General features: G+C 41.3%; 2 protein-coding genes across 5 annotated transcripts; one reads left to right on the top strand and one right to left on the bottom strand.

The window, feature by feature from the left end:
- Window positions 1-24: 24 nt before the first annotated feature.
- On the bottom strand, window positions 25-7,441 carry pdss1 (prenyl (decaprenyl) diphosphate synthase, subunit 1). 2 transcript variants are annotated; one of them, XM_042068289.1, is made up of 11 exons: window positions 7,216-7,441; window positions 6,482-6,540; window positions 6,261-6,393; window positions 5,913-6,043; window positions 5,510-5,651; window positions 4,893-5,004; window positions 4,389-4,498; window positions 4,205-4,285; window positions 2,121-2,234; window positions 1,191-1,271; window positions 25-770 (listed from the first exon to the last, which is right to left on the bottom strand). In XM_042068289.1, exons 1-11 carry the CDS (start codon window positions 7,366-7,368, stop codon window positions 630-632), a joined length of 1,257 nt encoding a protein of 418 aa, XP_041924223.1. In that variant the 5' UTR covers window positions 7,369-7,441; the 3' UTR covers window positions 25-629. The 2 variants fall into 2 exon arrangements, with proteins under 2 accessions (XP_041924223.1, XP_041924224.1); XM_042068290.1 differs by lacking the exons at window positions 25-770; window positions 1,191-1,271 and adding an exon at window positions 1,871-1,958.
- A 46-nt stretch (window positions 7,442-7,487) lies between these two features.
- Window positions 7,488-15,308, top strand: LOC121688590 (protein adenylyltransferase SelO-like). 3 transcript variants are annotated; one of them, XM_042068280.1, is made up of 19 exons: window positions 7,488-7,805; window positions 7,895-8,013; window positions 8,095-8,223; window positions 8,321-8,385; window positions 8,506-8,562; window positions 8,739-8,837; window positions 10,225-10,292; window positions 10,464-10,551; window positions 10,656-10,725; window positions 10,847-10,919; window positions 11,039-11,077; window positions 11,204-11,333; window positions 11,487-11,549; window positions 11,637-11,721; window positions 11,984-12,076; window positions 12,457-12,536; window positions 13,140-13,180; window positions 13,498-13,577; window positions 14,355-15,308. In XM_042068280.1, exons 1-19 carry the CDS (start codon window positions 7,628-7,630, stop codon window positions 14,475-14,477), a joined length of 1,680 nt encoding a protein of 559 aa, XP_041924214.1. In that variant the 5' UTR covers window positions 7,488-7,627; the 3' UTR covers window positions 14,478-15,308. The 3 variants fall into 3 exon arrangements, with proteins under 3 accessions (XP_041924214.1, XP_041924212.1, XP_041924213.1); XM_042068278.1 differs by having other exon boundaries at window positions 7,489-7,805; window positions 10,994-11,077; XM_042068279.1 differs by having other exon boundaries at window positions 7,491-7,805; window positions 10,994-11,077; window positions 11,487-11,531.
- The last annotated feature ends 2,311 nt before the right edge of the window (window positions 15,309-17,619 follow it).

Below are 17,619 nucleotides of genomic sequence, written 5' to 3'. Positions count from 1 at the left end.
ACCACAGTAGGGACGAGATGAAGCTTAACTTAAAAAATATTGTTTATTTTTTTGTGTACATAAGGCCTTGGTGGTTGTTGTTGAGCACTTACAGACGAAGCACATATGAAACAACATCCTCCGTCAGACTTATTCTTCATGATGACAGTTTGGCCTTTTCTGTTTGTTTGGTTGTGGTGTGGACGGATATTGGGGCGACAGGCAACATGTCCACACACACACAAATAAGCTCAAGTGTACACACACTTTATCAGGGTGATACCTCAACTTGTCACATTTGGAATTACAAATGAACTTTAAAATCACAGATCCTACCCCCATCCCTTCCTATATGGCTGTACACCAAGACGGTTATGAGCATTGATGGGAGCAGACATCTGCTAATACAGTACAGTAACAAGCATACAATTGTCAGCAGTGTAAATAAATCTCATTCATTTTGCTCTCTCTGAACCTTTTTTGTTTTTTTTAAGTGTTTCAGGAAGGAACCCTCTGGTAATGTAGCCACTACACCTCCATCTTCTCTCCTCTCCCTTTCCCCTTTGGCCTCTTGCGGTTCCCTAGAGGTATAGCTGCCTGGAAGGGCGCCCAGTGTTTGGAGATGGTAGTCGAGGTGGGGCGCCTAGGGATCACTTGTCTCGGGTCAGGACCAGCTCGGTGAGACGGATGAGGGCGTCGCGCTCGGGCGAAGGTTGCAGACGACTGATCTGCCTGATGGCCTCCTGGCAGTAGTGCTGGGCGAGGTAGTTTGTCTGCTTCACGCCATCACTCTGAGGGGAGAGAGAGAGAAAAAATGAGACAAATAGGTCATGCAAGGTGAAAATAATGCAAAATGAGGGCTTAAAATAAGGAAAATGTCCGTTACGTATAATTATCTTTTTTCCTTACTTTACGTATAAAGTAAGGAAAAAAGCTGTTACGTATAATTATCGATTTTCAAGACTTAAAAAGGCCCAGCTTACATCTGAAACCTGGCTTTGTGAATATGAACGTTAAGCTCTGCATATTTAATACTGTAAAGGTAAATAAAGCAAATGAGGTCATTGATGAGACATAGACAGCATACATCAGGGGCTTGCACTGTACTTTTCTGTAACCGCTGACGACATCGCCATCTTATTACTTAAGACACAAAATTAAGGTGATAAAGACAACATTTTTGTGCAAGCTAGACAGCCCTTGGCTCTTACCTCCATGACGTACTGCCAGGCACGGTCCACATCCCCACTGGTGCTAAACCGCCTCATTATCATGGCATGGAGTTCAGGGAACTGGAAAAAGGACAGAGAGTGCCCACACTGTCACATGCTCGTTACCTTACAGCTGTGTGCACTAACTCTAAGCCATGTGCTCAGACGCTGTTCCAAACACGTAGGCCGACTGGACACTCTGCCCTCACAGAGCACATGACTGAAAATAGGAATGTGGACCACAGCCAGACACACAGAGGGTTTCCTCTGTGTGTAAAGGTCGCTGGCCATTTAACCTTTAAACTTTGCCAATTCAATTCAAGCTCTTGGTCACTTAATACTAAGGTAGTGTTAATGAGGATGGCTCCTAGATTGTAAACTGCATGTTTATATATCTTAAAATTGTTTCATTAACGAAGCAGACATATATTTTGTATGTGTTTAATACCCGTTGTATTAAAGGTGCAGTCAGCGATTGTGCAGGAAGTCGCGTTCGTTTATGTTTATATTTACATTTGTTAGCAGATGCAGTTGTCCAAAACAACATACATTATATTTCAACCAAGGACCAAACGAAACACGCCAGAGAGTATGCTCACTCCTACCTTCAGTATTCCCAGAGAAACTCCAAGTAGGGTTTTGTTTTTGTTTGGGGGACATGCTGTCCCCACTTTGTTTCCAGTTTTCGGAGCCTGGGCTGCCTACAGAGACTGTTTTTTTACAGTGTACTCACAGAATGGACAGCTAGCAGTCGTGAAGAGATGATTGCTGAATGTGACACACAATGTTATGGGCTTGAAATCATGTATGATCGGTGACTGCACCTTTAAAGGCATCAACTTTGAAAACGTAAGACCCCCCCCCCCCCCCCCATCATCCTCTGTACAATTTAACTAAATTGAAACCAGATTGATTCCAGTGGCTGCTCACCTGCTGACAGGCGAATAAGACGGGCCCAGTGGCCAGGCCAAGCCTGAGGTCTGCTGCGGAGGGCTTGCCCAGGTGGTTGGCACAAGATGTGAAGTCCAGCACATCATCTACCAGCTGAAAGAGGCAGAGGTGGCAAGGCATTCAGACCTTGATGGCAAACAGTCATGTTCAGTTTCTTGATTCGGTGTGTGCCAAGTTTGGGGTATATTGTAGAGAGTTTGAGGTATGTGGACATTTTTGGAAGTATGTGGAATTGTGAGTGTGTGAGAGAGATCAAGCTATAACAGCTATACACAATCTCTTCTGCTTATGTGGGCCTGTTATTCAGTCTCCTGAATTAAACATAAGCCATTAAAATGGATGATTGCATGTTGTGATGCTATTTAAAGTGTATTAAGAAACTTAAGAAAGCTTCTCTCAACCCTGCTCAAGTCGAAAACTACCGCCCTGTCTCACTCCTGCCTTTCCTATCCAAAGGCATTGAAAGAGCAGTCTCCAAACAGGTCTCTGACTTCCTTTCACAGAACAACCTTCTGGATCCAAATCAGTCTGGGTTCAAAGCGGCCACTCTACCGAAACGGCTCTGCTGTCTGTAACAGAAGCCTTAAAAGAAGCCAGGGCGACCGCTCGGTCATCAGTACTCATTCTGCTTGACCTATCGGCTGCCTTTGACACGGTTAATCACCGCATCCTTCTCGCTATACTTGCTAACATGGGAATCTCCGATTCTGCTCTCTCCTGGTTTGAATCCTACCTCACAGGCCGCTCGTTTAACGCATCATGGCTTGGTCAGCTATCTCCACCTCACCATCTCACCACAGGGGTCCCCCAGGGCTCAGTGCTGGGCCCCCTTCTCTTTGCTATCTACACCACCTCCTTGGGACAGATTATCCGTTCGCATGGCTTCTCATACCACTGCTATGCAGACGACACACAGCTCTATCTGTCCTTTCCCCCTGATGACCCCTTAGTTTCAGCACGGATCTCGGATTGCCTCTCAGGCATAGCTACATGGATGAAGGCACACCACCTCCAGCTGAACCTCTCAAAGACTGAACTGCTGGTCCTCCCAGCTAAACCTACCATACACCACGACATCAACATCAAATTTGACTCCCTGTCTGTTTCACCTACCAGGACTGCAAGAAATCTAGGAGTTGTTCTCGACAACCAACCAACTAAACATCTCAGATCATGTTGCCTCAGTCGCCCGGTCATGCCATTTCGCACTCTACAACATACGGAAAATCAGGACTTACTTGACTCAAGATGCTACCCAACTTCTGGTTCAGGCAAGTCATCTCACGACTCGACTACTGCAACGCCCTCCTGACAGGTCTCCCAGCCTGCGCAGTGAAACCACTTCAGATGATCCAGAACGCGGCGGCGCGCCTGATCTACAACCAACCCAAAAGGGCACGTTACCCCGCTGCTCATCCAGCTGCACTGGCTACCTATGGCGGCCCGCATCAAATTCAAGGCTCTAACGCTTGCCTACAAAGTAGTCTCTGGTTCTGCTCCCACCTACTTGAATGCCCTCATACAGACATACGCTACCTCCAGACCGCTGCGCTCCTCAGACGAACGACGTCTAGCTCTACCACCAGTACGCTCAGGCCAATCCAAACTTTTCTCATCTGTTGTTCCTCGTTGGTGGAACACACTGCCAGTTCCTACAAGGGCAGGGACATCCCTCTCCATTTTCAAAAAACTCCTGAAGACCCAGCTCTTTAGAGAACATCTCCTCTCATAGCAACACTTACAACAAGTCTTGCTGATGCTAGCACTCACCAGCCATCTTAAACTGACACATAACTGTTAAAAGCTGCACTCACTGATGCACTTATTTTTACTGTACTCTAATGTTTTTTAAATTGTCCTAGAATTGTTGAGAATTGCTCCAAAACTTAAACTGTTTACCATGTTGTTAGTCGCTTTGGCTAAAAAAGCGTCAGCCAAATGTAATGTAATGTAATGTAATGTAATGTAATGTATTACACACAATAAAATCTGTTAATAATTTATTATCTGAAATTATTCAGGAACCACATGCACTTATGACAGAAACAGGAACAGTGCCACACCTGAAATGCAATGCCGACGTTCCTGCCATACTGGAACGCTATCTCATGGACTTCAGGGTCGGAGTTCACTAAAATTGAAACCTGGAGAAGTGGGAAAGAGAAAACGCAGGCAAACACGCTCAGTGGCTCTCTTTCACAGGACAGCTTCACCGCCAACCTTACAAATGAGACAGAACGTACATACTGCTTTACAACTGTTGGCAATGAGGCTCGCCGTCTTCTTGAATGTTTTCTCGAGGTAGTGCTTAAATCTCTCATTTTCATTCTCCTTAGAACCCAGCTGCATGAACTCGCCTGGAATAGCAGATCAGAAAAAAGGATTCGGTTCAGTATGTGCAGTATGACGCAGGAACTTCTCTCAGATATTACTATGATTACGAATAACACATTATCAGCAAAAGGAGACACCACCCTTTTTGATCAGGGTTGTAAAAGTGAACAGCCAAACATCTTAGTATGTCTATGTTTAACTTCCCAGGAATCACTTGGACTCTTACATCCCTCAACTGACTGATGACACAATGGGTGGATTTCAAGTTCAGAATCAGTAGCCTTGTAATTTTTGTAAAGTCCTCCTTCAATATAAATGTTTTATGTCATAACTTTACGGCTGGCTGCCTAGATTCTGATCATTCTTCTGTGTTTTAAATGGCTCACCAACTGAGCTTGTCTTCTCCGTCCTGCTTACCTCTGACCAGATCCTCAATGACCTGTGCCAGCACCGACACCACGGTATTGTTGCCAATCCGTGCCAGTGCCATAGAGGCTACCGAGAGGATGAAATCTCCGGCCAGGATCGCCTGCAGAGAACATAATTTCAAGAGTAAGAGGCTGCAGTTGTCACCTGCACAAGTTAACAATGCTGATGCAATACGAAGAGGCTAACATGTTTGACCAGAAGGCTTAAGGACCAATCCTTCAGGGATTACCAGTATAGCCAGTTAAACGTGAAGCTGCGGTCTCACACAATGCAACTGGTCAGTGCTAGTATAGTTCAGCTGCTTAAGCCAGGTATGAACACCTACAAGGCCAGGGTTGGATTCCCACAGGAAGCACATATGTCTGTGCTAACTCTTTTCATAAGCACTGTGAAATGTACTGGCCGCTTGAGTACAATTGAGTTTTACTGTATTAACTCTGTTTTCATAAGCATTGTGAAATGTTTTGGCAGCCTGAGTATAACAGTGTTTTGCTGAAGACTAAACCTGGCACAGCGATCAGCTGACTAGCTGCTGCCTTGAAAGTTACGACCCCTTGTGAGCCTCACGAGGTGACAAGTTTGCTGGTAGGCTAAGCAAGGCTCACCTTCTTCTCCCCCCACATCTCATTGATAGTGGTCTTCCCCCTGCGCTTGTCAGAGCCATCAATGACATCATCGTGCACCAGGCTGGCAGTATGGATCATCTCGGAGATCATGGCTATGGAGCGCTGCGCTGGTAGAAGTTCCCTATGAGCGAGAACAAAACAAGAGCACATCATCTAGACCGTTACTGATAGAGCTAACGATGTACATTATAGCAATCTTTCTGTGCTCACCTTTTCATTTACATTATTTTGCACTTTTATTATTATTTCTCAAGAGCAATATCACATCTGATTAATGATCACTTAAGACAATTCAAATCCAGTATAGACTATGTAGACAGTTTAATTAGCAAATGCATGCAGTTTTACCCAACATTAATAGAGCTCTGTACTAATGACCTACCCGGCTCTGTTGCTGTGGATGTTACAGGCCCGGGCCATTAGCACCACGATCATTGGTCGAAAGGCTTTGCCTTTGCCATCAAAATAATAATCACATAGTGACTTCAGCTCTGTCGTAGAGACAAAAAGCTCCTGCAACATGAATAGAAAAGAGTGGGTCAGAGACAGCTTGACAGCAAGTATTGTACATTGTGGTGCAGGTTGATTGCCATTATAACAATTGATAAGTCATAACAATGACATTTTACATATGTATGCAGTCCGGACAGTGTTTAATTAGTTTAAAACAAATAGTTAATTGATGGACAGCAATTGCTTTTGTATATTTCATATTCAAAACATGCCATACCTTTTTAATATCCTCATATATGTTTTTCAAGTCATTCTGAGCCAGAGTGAAGGGCTCTTTTAATTTGGCGTCACTGTGTATCCTCCTGCAACAGCATGCTCTTGGTGTGTAGTACAGCAATGGAGATTTGTGCCTATAAGGAGTGTAGTTAGTACACTGGTGTCAAAAGGTCATTGATTTCATTGAACTGAAAATATGCAGAAATCTGTTAATGGTCATACCTTGATAGAATGTTTGATGTAACTGAATTTAAAAACACAGGCCTGCCTGGAATCTGTTCCTGCAAAAACACCACACCCCGCCCATCATTACTACATTAATTGAAGCACTGAATGTAAAAGTGACATTACTAACAAACAGTTCCATGATCAGATAACGTATGTTTTCTCAGGGAGGTTGGTAACTGTTAACGTTATCACAACTGAAAAGCAAACAAGTTATCAATTAAATGCAGTATTTGATTCCACTGTGTGAAGGACATAAGGTAACGTTCGTTCTGTCTACCTGTGGAGTGATGTTTAACATTAGGCGTTCGTAGCGTGCAGAAGGCTGGCTAGCGAGCCAACGTTACCGGTAAGATGACTGCTTCTAAAGTTACTCCACATCAATGACAAGCATACTTGACCTCTAACTGCCATTAGTTAAAAGTGCATTAGCTAAGCTAAACAGTTACTTTAGTTATCTTGGCTATACAGCTAGTAGGCAACATATTCGCTCGTCAAAGAAAGTCTCATTCTCGACAAATTCGTCAAGTGGCAACGCTCCATGGATGCAACTGAAAGGCTTCAGAGAAAACCACTACATCCTGAAATATAGTGAGACCTAACGTTAGCTAATTCATTCAAACTGTATGGGCAGTGCAGGAAGCGGATTGCATACCATCACCATGACCTTCTTGGGGTTGACATGCTCAACTAGCTAGCTATCTCTGAGCATAGCTACTAGCCATTATTACCTGATTAGCTACGCCCCCTAAAGTGTCGGTCCTCCTTATCGATGAGGCAGCAATCGACATGGGTCTTCCATTGGTTCCGCAAAATAATTCAAGTAAACTAATGCCGGTAGACCCTGCATTCCTCCTCCAACACTGCCTCCATGGTATCGCCATGTTCCTCCGGCACTGACATGCATTCCCAGACAGGTTATTACAAAACGTTCCGCAGGAACCGGAACCGCTAAAGTGACGATTACACTGATGTCACGAAAGAAGCAGGAAGTCATGACTAAAGTGAATCGCTGGACTTGCCTCAAGTTCAAGGTAAAGATGTGGGAAGATGTCCCAGAAGAAAATAAACTCTAACAAAACCATCTGCAGACTGACTGAGCATAAGATGAAAAGTAGATGACTCGCTCTGCTCGCATGGAAAATGGACATTACAGTAGACTTATTTCTGGTGGCACTTGCAAACTGTTTTCTGTTATGCTTGAACTGTTCAGACTTCTGTGGAAATGATAGATGGCGACTTTACTCACGCAATGCCAGCAGTTCTTGCTTTAGTGAAAGGAGACACAACATTCCTACACTGTCATGCAAAAAGCTGATGGGTAATATGCTTCACGCACCTGCAGCAACAATATGTGTAGCCTATGTTGTGTGATTGTAATTGGCTAAAGTTCTTCCTTTTCATTTACAGAGGCATTCCCAACAGATGAAATCGATGTCAACTACATACGCACTGTAAAAAGATGTGTTTTTTCACAGTCATATCCCACTCCCCTGAAAGGCCCTCTAAAGTTAGCAGCTGTCTCAAAGGTAATTAACCTGTGAAGAAGAAAAAACGAAAAAGCCTGACAAGTTGTCTCACAAACTGTGTTTATGACCTCTTGCCTTCAGGACGTGCTTGAAAGTGTTTTGGATGTTGATGTGTCTGTATCACTCTCGGAGGACTTTGTGTTGTACTTCAGTGGGGGCAAACTCTTCACTGGCTCAGTCCCCCTTGCCCACAGATATGGAGGACACCAGGTAGGCTATTAATCCCCATGCATGCACTACAAAGACATTAGGGTTGTAGATGAATGGATGCCCCAAGTTTTGTTAATGACTTTATCTGCTCTTGAAGTTTGGCTACTGGGCAGGTCAACTTGGGGATGGAAGAGCTCATTTGCTGGGTCAATACACAAACAGGTCAGTTGCAACATCACTGCATCACCACTTAAAACCACCCTTGCTGTTGGGCTGAGTTTTTAAGCATCAAGTGAAAGCACTGCAGTAGCCTGTCACAAATTGAATCAATAACTGTTTCAGGAAGGGTGAGACATGGGAACTTCAGCTGAAAGGGTCTGGAAAGACACCCTATTCACGGTAATTGAAGCGTGTGTTGGCATACCTAACAACAGAACATAACTTTCATGTCATTCTGTGTTATGAACTTTCAGTGCTGCTAATCTCAGTTTTTACTGGCCTCTAATATGTTTAAATATGCTTTCCGATTGTACATGCTTCTCATTTTCAGTTGATCGCTCTGATCTATGCCGTAGGTCTGGAGATGGGCGGGCAGTTGTGCGCTCCTCTGTTAGAGAGTTCCTCTGCAGTGAGGCCATGCATCACCTGGGGGTGCCCACCTCCAGAGCTGCCAGGTAAGCTGTTTATCTCCAGACAGGCAGTCAGGATATCACAGTTTTACTTTTTACTTAAAGATAGATATCAGTGCTTGTTTCCCAACCCCTTAATCAAAATGTTGATCAAAAAGGATAACAGCAGTGCTTATTACAGTAGTGTAAAGTGAGATTCAGGAGATACCTTAAGCGTATTGGATTCAGAACTTATGATTTTTATATTCATAAGTGGTTTATGCCCTGATGTTTCTGTTATGTGTTCTTCCACATATGAGATGACTCTTGTTATTTCATTCTGTTACTGTACTGTCCCTGTGTATATCTGGGTGTGACTATGTATTTAGAGATAATAGGGAATATTATGGATTTACAGTGTTTCACTGTTCTGCATGGCTGCGTCAGTAGCTATCTGCTTCAGGTTGCCACTAATCAGAGTCTGATTCAGTGTAGTCCACGTGATATGGGATGACCAACGTCATCTCCTGTCAGCCTGGAAGAATACTTAAACCCATAACTATTTCCTTGTCTAGTTAGAGCAGCTGGTGGATCTTTAGGTGACGTCATGCTGTCTCTCCTTTGATACACATTATTATAAATAAAACTCATACCATTGGTCTGACTAGGTATCAAAATTACCATCAACCTGTTTAGTGGGGGATGACTGATGACTGATTGTGAAATTCTGGGGTAATACCGATACCAATGTTTAGAATATTAATTTGGCCAATACCAATACTTGCTTGTTTACTTCATTATTGTTGTTAAGGTAAGGAAACAAAAAATATTCATTCAAAGTCGTTCAGGCCTTCATAGCACTATCTCTGAGTGGCCCAGTCTGCGCATAAGACAACATTCAGCTTGTGTGGACTTGACTACGTAGGTTCCATCATAGAGTCTGCTTGCCTCTCTGTCTTTTTTAAATCTGCCAATGCTCCTCTACTGTTCTTGTGATATTTGCTTACACTCACGTTTTCTCTTCAGTTTACTTTAATCCAGCTGGCCTCTGCTGAAGCCATTTCAGACACATGGGTTTAGCTCATAATTCAGGGGGAAACTAAAACAGTCATGGAATCTGAATAGCATGAGGCCAGGAAGAGAAGGTGCAGAGTGGATGGCTAATATCAACAGTGTAGTAGAGTAGCTGCCATGAGACGTGTGAAAGTGCTGAGGTCTAGCAGAAGGAGTTGTTGTTTATGTTGCCCTGGGTATCCAACTGAAGAGAACAGGGCCCATGATCATTATCCATTTACTGAGTCAAATTATGAAAGGACTTTTGGTAAGTTAGGTTTAGTTTGAAGAGATTAAAAGTGTGTCTGTCAAATCTTCAAAATCCCTCTTTTATTCTTGGGAAGAAGTCATGTTGTTATCTGTGTTTTGTACTTTAAGCTTGTGTTTAATTGATTCACAGCCTCATAGTAAGTGAGGAGCCAGTCTGGAGGGACCCGTTTTATAATGGCAGTGTACAAAAGGAGAGAGGTGAGGTCAAAGTTCATATTAAACTGTAATGCTATGGTATGATATTATTGTATTCCATGATAGTGTGGTATATACAGTAGTATAGTACACATGTAATAGACTGAAATAAAAATGTATTTTTGCTTGGTTAAAGTTGACTTGGCTAAAAGCTTCTGTGTTCTGTTTTTGCAGGAGCAGTGGTTCTGCGTTTAGCCAGGTCTTGGTTCCGTATAGGGTCCCTTGAGATCCTGACTCGCTCTGGAGAACTGGATCTCCTTAGGTCTGATTGGCCATAATATCCTCTGGGCAAATGCAATCAGTATCAATCCTCAGTGTAGCAAAATGAAAATTTATTTTACAAAGACCTTTTGCATTTTACCACAGAAAAGTATTGGACTTTGTCATTGAGGAACATTTTACAACTATTCAAACAGATGACCTAGACAAATATGTGGTAAGTGCTTATACATCACACAATTGTGCAATACAATACTTTTTAATATATTTTGTCTAGGGACATTTGAAATGGCAACTGGGACATACAACTTAGTTTTCTTTGTTCTATGTTCTGACAGGCTTTGTTCTCTACAGTTGTAAAAGAAACTGCTCATCTGATAGCTCAGTGGATGTCTGTCGGATTTGCACATGGTAAGCATATTCATGTTTATACGTGTTTTACACGTCATAAGGCCTATCAGTCATGTCATTTCCTTTTTTTAAAGGTGTGGGGAATACAGACAATTTCAGTCTTCTGTCTATCACCATAGATTATGGACCATTTGGATTCATGGAGGCCTATAATCCAAGTAAATTCCGCTGTGCATCTCTCTAAAATCTATGCTAGTAATCATTCCATTCCATGTTTCTTAGTTGAGTTATGTCCATTATTATTTTCAAGTTTTCATTGACCCTATTCTATGGTTTGCCTTCAGATTTTGTACCTAACACCTCAGATGATGAGGGGCGATATAGTATTGGAGCTCAGGCAAATATGGGCCTTTTCAATCTGGAGAAACTTCTGGAAGCTCTGTATCCTGTACTCAATCCCAACCAGCAGTCATGGTGAGCTCCTGCTAATTCCTCATGGAATATTGGATGCCGTGTTTTTGTTGTGGCTTGAATGATCCTAAAACATAAATAACACTAAATACATGACAGACAGTGTTTGGAGCTGATTTGTACGATCATGACTGACTATGTCTGTTACTGTTGCAGGGCTAAACATATATTAAAAGGCTTCCCCCAGATATATCAGAAACGGTACTTTATTTTTAAATCGTAAGGAATTGCCATTTGAAATGTTTGACATTACAAAGTTTTGTGCTTGGCCCTTGTCTGTCTGACCTTTGTATATTTCTTCTCTAGATTTCAGGAGTTGTTCAAAGCCAAGCTTGGTCTAGAAGGAGAGGAAGAGAGTGATGATGGATATCTAATAGCATTCCTTCTAAAGGCAAGTGGCCACACCAAACCATGAAAGCAGAGTGCTGGCTTACATAAAACACAACAATGTCAGGCGTGTAGGGTATGATGCCTTGTGTAGCATATGCTTCCTTGTTTTTAAAATAAATTTCACTCTTAGAAAAGTCTGTGATTTTGTGTTATACAGGGGCTGGTTGTAAGAGTGGCATAATAATCTGCTGTAAAGTTAAGTAGTGTTCCAGTTGTGGCAGTTTGTGTTTGGTATGTTCGTGCTGATCAGGGCTTGTCTCCAGATGATGGAGGACACTGGTGCAGACTTCAGCATGACCTTCAGACATCTAAGTGAAGTTTCAGCCCAGCAGCTCCACAGCAGGAGCATCCCAAAGGTAATCACCCCATAGACAATAACACTAAAGTGCCCTCTCATAACCGTTGCACTGCACTTACTCTCTCATAAGCACTGCATACTAATGAATATGTTTAATCAGTTCATTTGCATAGAATATAAAGTGTCAGACAGATTTACTGATAGTAAGGAAGTTTCCGTAGGCTAGTCACCAGGACTGGGAGCAAATAGGTTCTTCATTTTGCACCTTGTGTGCATCTTTTGAGTACCACATAAGCATGAGAGCTTTACTGAAAGCCCTGAGATAAAAGTATGGGTATCCTGTATATCCATAAAGGAGCTGAAGAGGATATGGATTTGCAGAACACTGCAGCCATTGCATTGTGTTTAGTTGAGATTGTGTTCTTTGTCTTGTCATAGGCAATGTGGGCTTTGCAAGACCTCTCTGATCATGAGTACTTCTCTGAATGGGTGAACATGTACCTGCCAAGGCTCCAACGGTAACATTGCAGTTCATTTGCAAACCCTTTTTGTACATGTTTATTTTATGCTTTCATATTATATAGCCATTAGCGTTCTAGACTTGATTCACAGGCTGGAAATGGGACTTTCATTCTAAAGACTATTTTTTTATTATTATTATTATTTTTTTGAAGATTCTTATGTAGTTTGTTAGCACATAATGCCTCAAACGATGCCTTGTTGAATTTAACAGCTATTTGTGAGGCCCTGTGAAATAATCAGACTGCAAAGCAGTCATTTGCTTTGTATGTGTATTGGCTATGATAAAGCACAGCACCTCTGAACCAAGATGGTGAGTGGTAGTTCAGGGGGTCAGGTAAAGTTCCATGGAGAGAGTGTGCCATGTTCTTGCGAAATCACTTGGAGGCTTTATAGAACCCCACTGTTCTGATGATAACATCTTCAGCGCTTTTCAATCAGTGTTTTTTTTTGTTGTGTGTTTGTGTGTGCCTACACGGGTCATTTGAGCCAAGCTCCCTTTGGAAGCTCTTGGGCCTCTGAGGGATGATGACTTCCCCAGCTGAGGTCAGGCTACACACTGACCCTAACTGTGCTCTCTCTCTCTCGCTGTTCTCTGCCAGGGCACACCGTTCAGACGAGGTTCGCCAGCACCGGATGAGAGGTGAGTGTTCAGCGTGATACCGAAGTTGTGTTTGCACAAGCCCCAGGGGCTGGAACAGGATGGGAAGAACCGTAAACTGCGCCAGAGAGTGAAGGAACATGCAGTACTACTTGCATTTTTTATCATGATGGAATCTGAATCTGTGAATGTGTGTTAGATGATTAGATCAGTGTGAGATTAAGTACCGGTAGCTATGGTTGGCATGTTTGCCTCATCATGCCACATTGGCCTCTGTTTTTATAGCAGTGTAACATTTTGTTGGTTAGATCTGATTTGTTGTTCAGTGCTGTTGTTTGATGTTGGGTTTTGTATTGCAGGGGTCAATCCTAGGTATGTCTTAAGGAATTGGATGGCAGAGTCTGCTATTCGGAAAGCAGAGAAGGATGATTTCTCTGAGGTAATATTTTATTTTTATGCTTGCTGTCAGATACCTCTTGCAGTGGGTTGTTGACAGTGTATTGTTTTGCAATTGCAAGCACTGCACCAACCTCATGCATTAATGTAAACCATGCAATGCATTTCGAGTAGCACAATTCAAAGCATATACACTGCTCAAAAAAATTAAGCGAACACTTACAGTTTTCCACAATTCTTAAAACACATTTTTTGAAACCTTCCACCCTTTTCTCCATTCTCAAACTATTCACAGAATGTCTGACAGTTCTTAAACACTCGCCTGAAAAGTTTTACTTGTACTCAGAACCAAACAGTGTCAGAGTACCGATCCAGTGTATGATTGAAGTGTTCCCTTAGTCTTTTTTGAACAGTATACATAAAAATGTTGGAAATAAAAAAAAATGAACTGAGAGTTACTTGATTTATGACTAAACATACCCTGGCAAATCTGGATAGGTTGGCTTTTCCTGTGTTGGCTTTGATATGTTATTTCCTTTCATGGTAATTGATCTGATAAAACTCCAGTTGTGTTTGCTTTTTCCATTCCATTTGAAATAATAATTATGGAAATGGGAATTTTCTCTTTCCAAAACATTTGAATATTTATTGAACATTACAAAGGAAACCGCTTCTCTCAAGTCTCTCAGTGCTATCAGAATGATATTGGCCATCATCAGGAGTATAATTTGGTTCCAGCTTTTCACTGAACTCATCATGTGCCTTGAGTGTAACTGTACCCTCCTGTGTTTGTATATTGACGTCACCATAACCCATGCAGGTGAGGTTGCTGCAGGACGTCCTGTCCAGGCCTTACGTGGAGCATCCCCAGGCCGAGGAGCGAGGCTACGCCAGCCCACCTCCTCACTGGGCAAAGGGGCTGAAGGTCAGCTGCTCCTCCTGATGGACGTTACAAGGTCAAAGATTAAAAAGCACCTCTTTACCCAGGATGAACTGTTATAGCCCACTAAGGAATATCAGTCAGTACCACTATATCAAGCAAGTCTTTGGGGAAATGAAAGGTCAGATGGACATATGCTAGTTCACCTCACATAATCACACTTCCTTTATTTTTTACGTCACTCTCAGGTCTTATTCACAAATAAGCATGTGTTATTGCAGGTTAAAGATACCATGATTCACCGTTCATGACAGTGCTGTTCCTCCATACGCCATAGGTGTCATGAACGGTGACACCATGAGGGGCGGTTGTGGTGTAGTGGTTAGCCTGAAAAGTTGTGGGTTCAATTCCCGGCTTCCACAGTTGTGCCCTTGAGCAAGGCATTTAACCCCAAGTTGCTCCGGGGACAATGTAATCCCTTCTAATGTAATTGACATGTGTAAATCACTATGGATTAAAAGTATAGCTAAATGAATAAATTATGAATAATGACACATAGTATGCATTATATTGCCAACAATGGTCAGTGCATATTCTAACCACTTTCAGTGGTCTGTCAGATCATTGAAACATGATGTTGTAGCCTTAATGCTGGTTTTACCTTTTATTTTGGGAACATGTGAGGGTCATATACAGTTTCTTTTTATTTTGGCATCAGAATAAAATATGTGAGTTTGTAAAAGTCATTTTTGTTTGGAATCCCCCCAGAAAATAAATTACATATTTCCCAGGAAAAATATTCTTTCTTATGCATCAAATAAGGTGCAAAATGAATACAACATATAGCCAAGACATTCACACATTTAGAAATAATGATTTCAATATAAAAATTTACTTTCGTCAAAGATTCTTCCATTTATATATTAGAGCACTTAACACACTTTGCAGCATGACTCATTGTCTGGTTCCTTATGGAATATCTCCTACATAATCTGGAGCAATGCTTTGGGTCTCTGGCTTGTTTTAGGATAAAATTGGCTCCAGTCAGGTACCATCATGGCATGACGGTGGAGTTATGGTAAAAATGGCATCATTGACCTTCCTGGTTAAAGATTCTTTTTAGTCTGTAGAAATGAAATACTTCATAACCACCAACGCCTTAGATAATCATACTTCCTCTACTCTGCTTAAGAGATGTTCTGTGTTTCACAAAGTTTCTTTGTGATCCAAACACGTCAACCTACAGTAGATATGTCAGTTTACAACATACTGTAATTTAAATCATCTTCCACCAAGTATATCTTTCCTTTTGCTCGTTTTAGTCTTTTCCTTTGATGGGTCTGTCTCATATATGACACTTTTGTTGAAACACAAAAAACACATTTGGAAGATGTCATCAGTTTCTTACCAATTTCTTGCATAGTATACCCTCAATATCTTTAACACTGGTTTGTTTCAAAGTTAACCAGTTTTTACCATTTCGACCATTTTTATGTTCAAGATAAATCCAAAGAAGGCCACATTGCTTCCTTAAACAGTACAGCACTCCGTGGCCAAAAAAACATAAGAAGAATAGGAAATGACAAATTAGCCATTTAAACATGATATTTTAGGATTAGCTAACCGAATGTGCAAACAAGAGAGATGGTAGGTGTAAAAGGCTTATTTTCTGCTAAATTGAGATTTGATTAAAAAATCAACCAATTCTAGTTTTAATAGTCATTTACAACATTAACATACTGTAACACCTAACACCTCTCTGCATTATTTTTGACTGATTTAAGGTTATTTGAATAGAAACTAGATGTACCGCATAGCGGTACAAAATATGACCTCCGCTCAGTCCTGTACATCCGTTCCGCGAAAATAAATCACACTTCGATTTGTCTCCATATTTTACTCCATCCCCCACTCTGGAAACTTTTGTGTATGCTTGTTTGGCATGCCTGAGTGTGTGTGTGTGTGTGTGTGTGTGCGGCTGCACAGAAAGTAGCCTACTGGTGCTGAAAAGGTGAATAGATTGTAGAATAGCCAAAGAAGATGTAGCATTGTTATAAAACCTTTAAAATCTCTAAACATAATCACAAGTAGGGCAGTTCATCACAGTTCATCCATTGCAACTGGATTGATGAAAGGTCACTTACACCTGTAGGCTACATTGTATTTGGGAAAAGCAAAAGGTATCAGCATAATGTTATTTATTTATTTATTTATTTATTTATTTATTTATTTATAAACAAAAACATCTCTGTCAGTTCCATGCCGTTTTCAACAACTATCAAAAACAAAGGTCATTTTTGGATGGGATGGATTTTTTGTGAATGTTTCTTCTTCTACATAAGATTTTAGTCATCTTTAGTTCATGTAATACTTTATTGTCAATGCACAAATTAAGTAACAGTAGTCTGAAACGAAATGCTGTTTTACATCTAACCAGTGGTGCAAATAACTGACATGTCCAAATGGGCCTTGATGAAATGCGTCGCTAGACTGTTCATACACATTTTAACGGGCCAAAGTTGAAGAGCTGTTGTCCATTATTGTTCGTGCAAATATAGGCTGATTCATGTTCCCTTGCATTGTGTAACTGAGGTCCATGGCTAGTCTGGCTTTCACCAGACCAAGCTCAATCTTTTAAGAAATCAAAAAATAAATAGCGGGCATATCAGGCTGGGTTCACCCAGCCTAGTCCATAGGCACCCGATATTGCTTAATTTTCCGATTTAGATATCCACGCTCTGGCTATTCTAAATGCAAAAATGCATCAGGGAGTTATGACAAAACTGTAACTAACAAACTAGATCCTAATAGAAAGCGGTTAGCTTCCCTACAGGTAGGCTTATAAGGTAGGCCTATTTACAACATAAATTGTCAATAGGCTATGCTGGCGACACAAATAAAATCTCCTTTGGAAACTAATGGCTTACGCCTTACATATCGTGGCGAAAAGTTGTAATAAAATTCATGCAGCTCCATGAGTCAAGGAAAGCGCGAATGAAGTACCGTATTTTCCGGACTATAAGTCGCACTTTTTTTCATAGTTTGGTTGGTCCTGCGACTCAGGTGCAACACATATATATATATATATATATATATATATATATATATATATATATATATATATATATATATATATATATATATATATATATATATGTGTATATATATATATGTGTATATATATATATATATATGTTTTTTTTCC

Source organism: Alosa sapidissima, chromosome 17, assembly GCF_018492685.1.
Source record: "Alosa sapidissima isolate fAloSap1 chromosome 17, fAloSap1.pri, whole genome shotgun sequence".
NCBI lineage: Eukaryota > Metazoa > Chordata > Actinopteri > Clupeiformes > Clupeidae > Alosa > Alosa sapidissima.
The sequence above is the reverse complement of the archived record's forward strand: the minus strand, read 5'-3'. Positions and strand labels throughout refer to the sequence as shown.